This window comes from Babylonia areolata, chromosome 17 (genome assembly GCF_041734735.1).
Source record: "Babylonia areolata isolate BAREFJ2019XMU chromosome 17, ASM4173473v1, whole genome shotgun sequence".
NCBI classification, from domain to species: Eukaryota; Metazoa; Mollusca; class Gastropoda; order Neogastropoda; family Buccinidae; genus Babylonia; species Babylonia areolata.
In genome coordinates, this window is record NC_134892.1 from 928,636 (window position 1) to 936,311 (window position 7,676).

Genomic DNA, 7,676 nt, shown 5'->3' on the forward strand with positions numbered 1-7,676 from the left:
TACTCAACACCATCACCACAGTACCCAACACCACAGTACCCAACACCACAGTACCCAACACCATCAGCACAGTACCCAACACCACAGTACCCAACACCACAGTACCCATCACCACAGTACCCAACACCACAGTACTCAACACCATCACCACAGTACCCAACACCATCACCACAGTACCCAACACCACAGTACCCAACACCATCAGCACAGTACCCAACACCATCAGCACAGTACCCAACACCACAGTACTCAACACCATCACCACAGTACCCAACACCACAGTACCCAACACCACAGTACTCAACACCATCAGCACAGTACCCAACACCACAGTACTCAACACCATCACCACAGTACCCAACACCAACACCAAAACAGACAGAAAAAGAAAGCCATTTGCTGATGGAAAGAACAACAGTATGGCGAGAGACAGAGAGGGGAGGAGAGAGGGGGAGAGAGAGGGGGTGAGTGAGGAGGAGAGGGAGAGAAAAAATGAGAGAGAGGGGGGAAAGAGAGAGAGAGGGGGGGAGAGTGGGAGAGAGAGAGGGGGTGGGAAAGAGAGAAAGATGGGAAAGAGAGAGAGGGCGAGAGAGTGAGGGGGAGAGAGAGAGAGGGGGGGTGGGAAAAAGAGAGAGATGGGAGAGTGAGAGAGAGAGGGGGGAGAGGGAGATAGAAAGAGACGATAAGAGAGAGAGGGGGGGAGACTGAAAAGGAGAAAGAAACAGAGGAAGAGAGAGAGGGGGGAGGGAGAAGAGAGACGGAGAGAAAGAAAGAGAGAGAGAAAGATTCAGATTCAGATGTTCAATGTGTTTCGGCCATAGGCATCCACACTAGGGAAGGGGGCGAGGGATGGGGAAGAGGGAGGGGGTAATCCAACAGTTCAGGTACAAACTTTGAAGTAACTTTTTTACTTTGAACTCAGTATGTACAACTATAATTCTTTCCATCATTTTCCAGTCATATTAATGACAGGGTCATTTTCCGGACTGAGTATATCTTAAGTAACTGCGCGTAATACAATCAAAACAACTGATGACACTGGCATTCGATGTCAATGAAAATGCGATGTATACATTTCTCCGGTGGTATTGATAAAATCCGTTAATTTGCATTGATTTTTGTCTCCTTACAGCATGAACAATGAATTTGTCAACTTGGCAACTTAAGTTATCGATTTCCCCTTCAAACAGTACTGATGCTGAGGGGATAATTTTGGACATCTTTTTGGAACTGTGCCTCAAGTCACTGGATAACGGGCAAACAAAAATAAAGAGGTGTCTTCAGCCTGGACATGGTTTATTTTCAGTATTTTCACTTAGTTTCAGTTGCTGTCAACAGGCAATATGCCTAGTCCAATGTGGGAAAGACCTATCCGAAAAGCAAACCACATCAACACTCAAAGAATGTTTTTTCTTTTCCAAAATCATCCTTTGACGTTCTATAAAATTCATACCTGTCCCTTTCTCGTATTGTAGATGACCATTCCTGTATGAACATGTCTATCAATAGTTGCTTGAAAGCCTAAAGAAAGCTTTGTCCCCACTGCATACCTTGTTTACCCATACACATCGAAAGCCAGTAATACATAGTATTTCTTTGATATCCATTGCCCAACATTTTTTTAACCTCTTTATACGGCCAAGGATAATAACATACTATGAGAGAGAGAGAGAGAGAGAGAGAGAGAGAGAGAAGGTGCGACTGAGATTCAATGATTGATTTGCTGAACTTGACTTGCTTGCGTTTTCTCTTTTTCTGTCTGTCTCTCTCATTCTCTCTCTTCTTCCGGCTGCGCTGAGTGATGTCTTTTTTTCCCCCCAGTGACAGTCACGAATACACGAATCGGGCAAGTGTAACTGTCGTCAGTTAAACGAACAGACCAAACTCGCCCCCCCCCCCCCCCCGGGCTTCGCTGAATGACGTCTTTTTTTTTCAATGACAGTCACGACGAAGACAAAAAGTGAACTGGGTCGTCAGCAAAACGAAGAGACCAAACAATACCAAAACAAAACAATTGGAACGTCACACCAGGCAGTGAGTGGCACCGCCCTTGTTCCTTCATGTCTCGTGCGCACTACGGTATGCAAATGAACCACGTGCATGAAGAAAACTCTCGCGATGAGAGGTATAAAAACCTGGACTGGAGTCGAGGTTCGATGTGCTTTCGCATTGTTTTTTTTTCTGCTCTCTCCCTCCGGTAACCTTACCTGTTAACTGATGTCTTGATTCCTCTTCATTCAAAGGATGAAAGTATTTTTGGTCTGAAATCTGTACTTCAAACAGTCATTATTTTGGAAAGAACGCTCGAAAACTTGCGCTTTCAACTTTCATCCATTTTTGAAAAAACAAACGCTTTTGTTTGATCTGATTTTTGCTCTTCAAACTTTCGTAATTTTGAAAAGAACGCTTCGTTTTGAAAACAACAACAAAAGTTAGCACGATGAACGTCTTTCAAAAGTACCGCTGCATTTTGGGGCTTGTCATTTTGGGTGAGTAATTGTTGTTTTTTGTTGTTGTTTTCAGTGTTTGTTATTTATTCATTGTTTTTTGTTGTTTTTTCTTCTCCATTTACGTTGTCCTTGTGTGTCAATACCAAAATTGATTTAAACATTGTACGGAAAATAAATCTTAACAGTCTCACCAATAACAGGTTGTAAGACTCCCGAATTAAGCCGTATTTCCGAATCATTAACGGTTTATTTCGTAGAGATATGTTCCGAAATCCGAAAATTCTAAAAACCGCTTTTCACTGAGTTTGGCCAACTAGTAGGTAGGTTGTGTTCGAAGACAACATGACCTCGTTTTTCTTGTTCACAATTAAAAGGAAAGAAAGAAAAATTCTGGACAGAACACTTACAGTGATACTAACTACACCATCGACGTGTTTACTGCATATAAATATTCTAAAGTGGACACTGAATTAACTGGAATGAAGATAAAAAGAAAAATTGAATCGATCGTTTCCTTCAGCCTGTTGTAGACTGGTTTGTGCAGATCTAGAGATCTACCATGTGTTGCGATGTGCTTGAAGTAATGGCAACGTCTCCTTTACCGCCTAAATAAAAGAATAATCGAGATATAATAAAACACACACACAGAAAAAAAAACAAAAAACATCATTTAAACGGCGTTATTACGTTCACTACGACTGATCACAACTATTTATCGCCCGAAGACGAAAATTAGTCATGTGAAGTCAGATGTGCCTCAGCCTTGGGGATCAGTCTCCTTGCATTGGAACTGGACATGCGTGCTTCGATCTATCCCGCTCTCACGCTTTTTAGTTCTTTTTTCCTCTCAAGCTTATTTCATATTTAATACAGAGCACTTTTCAACGATTTTCTAAATCTCTTTTTTTCTCTCTCTCCTCATGATTCCTTTACTGGATAAAGCGCGAAGCACAAGTGAGTCTTGAAAGCTTCATCTCTCGTTTTTCTAATATCTTTATTTATTTACTTACTATTTTCTTATCTATTCATTTATTGGTTTCGCGGTCGGTTGGTTGATTGATTGTTCAGTTTCACATCTCATCTTCCATATTTCTTCTCTCTCTCTCTCTCTCTCTCTCTCTCTCTCTCTCTCTCTCTCTCTCTCTCTATATATATATATATATATATAATATTCTTGTTTGAAGTGAAGTAATAATGAAATGGTGCATGGCATACTTTCTTCTTCTTCTTGTGTTTATTCTTGTGCTTGTTCTCTCTCTCTCTCTGTCTCTCTCTCTGTCTCTGTCTCTCTCTCTGTGTGTGTCTCAAGCATACAAATGTACTGTGGCCAGAGTGAGGTAAGAAAAAGTGGACATGGAATGTTAGCGTGAACCTCCACCACCCCCACACCACCCACCCCGTCTCGCGCAAACGACATGTTGATTCACCAGTGTCACGCTGACCCATAAACTCTCCACGTTGTTGCAGGCTCCATGGCGCTCCACACCCACATCCACGCCCGTCCCACCAGCTTCACCAGTCCCACCGCAGACGACACCGATGACGTCACTGTCAGCGCCGACGATGTCAACGACGTCCGAAGGAAGCGGGCCACTCCGGTGGATGGTGACGAGGTCAGCGGAAACGACGATGCGAGTGATGCGAGGAGGAAGAGAGCTCCCAACACCAGCAACGACAACGATGACGATGTCCACGACGACAACGGAAACGATGACATGAAAGACACTAGAAAGAAGAGATCTACCACAAACAACGATGATGACGATACTGACGACGACAACGGAAACGATGACATGAAAGACACTAGAAAGAAGAGATCTACCACAAACAACGATGATGACGATATTGACGACGACAACGGAAACGATGACATGAAAGACACTAGAAAGAAGAGATCTACCACAAACAACGATGATGACGATGTTGACGATGACAACGGAAACGATGACATGAAAGACACTAGAAAGAAGAGATCTACCACAAACAACAACAACGATGATGACGATATTGACGACGACAACGGAAACGATGACATGAAAGACACCAGAAAGAAGAGATCTACCACAAACAACGATGATGACGATGTTGACGACGACAACGGAAACGATGACATGAAAGACACTAGAAAGAAGAGATCTACCACAAACAACGATGATGACGATATTGACGACGACAACGGAAACGATGACATGAAAGACACTAGAAAGAAGAGATCTACCACAAACAACAACAACGATGATGACGATATTGACGACGACAACGGAAACGATGACATGAAAGACACCAGAAAGAAGAGATCTACCACAAACAACGATGATGACGATGTTGACGACGACAACGGAAACGATGACATGAAAGACACTAGAAAGAAGAGATCCACCACAAACAACAACGATGATGACGATGTTGACGACGACAACGGAAACGATGACATGAAAGACACTAGAAAGAAGAGATCTACCACAAACAACGATGTTGACGACGACAACGGAAACGATGACATGAAAGACACTAGAAAGAAGAGATCTACCACAAACAACAACAACGATGATGACGATGTTGACGACGACAACGGAAACGATGACATGAAAGACACTAGAAAGAAGAGATCTACCACAAACAACAACGATGATGACGATGTTGACGACGACAACGGAAACGATGACATGAAAGACACTAGGAAGAAGAGATCTACCACAAACAACGATGACGATGTTGACGATGACAACGGAAACGATGACATGAAAGACACCAGAAAGAAGAGATCTACCACAAACAACGATGATGACGATGTTGACGACGACAACGGAAACGATGACATGAAAGACACTAGAAAGAAGAGATCTACCACAAACAACAACGATGATGACGATGTTGACGACGACAACGGAAACGATGACATGAAAGACACTAGGAAGAAGAGATCTACCACAAACAACAACAACGATGATGACGATGTTGACGACGACAACGGAAACGATGACATGAAAGACACTAGAAAGAAGAGATCTACCACAAACAACGATGATGACGATATTGACGACGACAACGGAAACGATGACATGAAAGACACCAGAAAGAAGAGATCTACCACAAACAACGATGATGACGATGACAACGGAAACGATGACATGAAAGACACTAGAAAGAAGAGATCTACCACAAACAACGATGATGACGATGTTGACGACGACAACGGAAACGATGACATGAAAGACACTAGAAAGAAGAGATCTACCACAAACAACGATGATGACGATGTTGACAACGACAACGGAAACGATGACATGAAAGACACTAGAAAGAAGAGATCTACCACAAACAACAACGATGATGACGATGTTGACGACGACAACGGAAACAATGACATGAAAGACACTAGGAAGAAGAGATCTACCACAAACAACAACAACGATGTTGACGACGACAACGGAAACGATGACATGAAAGACACTAGAAAGAAGAGATCTACCACAAACAACGATGATGACGATATTGACGACGACAACGGAAACGATGACATGAAAGACACCAGAAAGAAGAGATCTACCACAAACAACGATGATGACGATGACAACGGAAACGATGACATGAAAGACACTAGAAAGAAGAGATCTACCACAAACAACGATGATGACGATGTTGACGACGACAACGGAAACGATGACATGAAAGACACCAGAAAGAAGAGATCTACCACAAACAACAACGATGATGACGATGTTGACGACAACAACGGAAACGATGACATGAAAGACACTAGAAAGAAGAGGTCTACCACAAACAACGATGATGATGTTGACGATGACAACGGAAACGATGACATGAAAGACACTAGAAAGAAGAGATCTAACACAAACAACGATGATGATGATGTTGACGACGACAACGGAAACGATGACATGAAAGACACTAGAAAGAAGAGATCTACCACAAACAACGATGATGATGATGTTGACGACGACAACGGAAACGATGACATGAAAGACACTAGGAAGAAGAGATCTACCACAAACAACAATGATGATGACGATGTTGACGACAACGGAAACGATGACATGAAAGACACTAGGAAGAAGAGATCTACCACAAACAACAACGATGATGACGATGTTGACGATGACAACGGAAACGATGACATGAAAGACACTAGAAAGAAGAGATCTACCACAAACAACAACGATGATGACGATGTTGACGACGACAACGGAAACGATGACATGAAAGACACTAGAAAGAAGAGATCTACCACAAACAACGATGATGACGATGTTGATGACGACAACGGAAACGATGACATGAAAGACACTAGAAAGAAGAGATCTACCACAAACAACAACAACGATGACGATGTTGACGATGACAACGGAAACGATGACATGAAAGACACTAGAAAGAAGAGATCTACCACAAACAACAACGATGATGACGATGTTGACGACGACAACGGAAACGATGACATGAAAGACACTAGAAAGAAGAGATCTACCACAAACAACAACAACGATGATGACGATGTTGACGACGACAACGGAAACGATGACATGAAAGACACTAGAAAGAAGAGATCTACCACAAACAACAACAACGATGATGACGATATTGACAACGACAACGGAAACTATGACATGAAAGACACTAGAAAGAAGAGATCTACCACAAACAACAACAATGATGATGACGATATTGACGACGACAACGGAAACGATGACATGAAAGACACTAGAAAGAAGAGATCTACCACAAACAACAACGATGATGACGATATTGACGACGACAACGGAAACGATGACATGAAAGACACTAGAAAGAAGAGATCTACCACAAACAACGATGATGACGATATTGACGACGACAACGGAAACGATGACATGAAAGACAATAGAAAGAAGAGATCTACCACAAACAACGATGATGATGACGATATTGACGACGACAACGGAAACGCTGACATGAAAGACACTAGAAAGAAGAGATCTACCACAAACAACGATGATGATGTTGACGACGACAACGGAAGCGATGACACAGGAGACACAAGATAGAAAAGATCAACCAGTAATAACGGTCACGATGAATCCGACGATGATAACGACGCCAATACTAATGATACGAAAAGGAAAAGATCTGCCTCGGTGACTGATAACAATAACACCAACAGAACAAGACCGAAGACAGAAGATGACAATAATTAAGGTGACAGAAAAAGAAAAAGAAGAAGAAGAA

At 42.3% G+C, this 7,676-nt stretch overlaps 1 protein-coding gene across 1 annotated transcript; it reads left to right on the forward strand.

The window, feature by feature from the left end:
* The first annotated feature begins 5,434 nt into the window (after nucleotides 1-5,434).
* LOC143291373 (uncharacterized) lies at nucleotides 5,435-7,495 on the forward strand. The gene is made up of 4 exons (XM_076601213.1): nucleotides 5,435-5,596; nucleotides 6,848-6,904; nucleotides 7,100-7,162; nucleotides 7,361-7,495. Exons 1-4 carry the CDS (start codon nucleotides 5,435-5,437, stop codon nucleotides 7,493-7,495), a joined length of 417 nt encoding a protein of 138 aa, XP_076457328.1.
* Nucleotides 7,496-7,676: the final 181 nt, after the last annotated feature.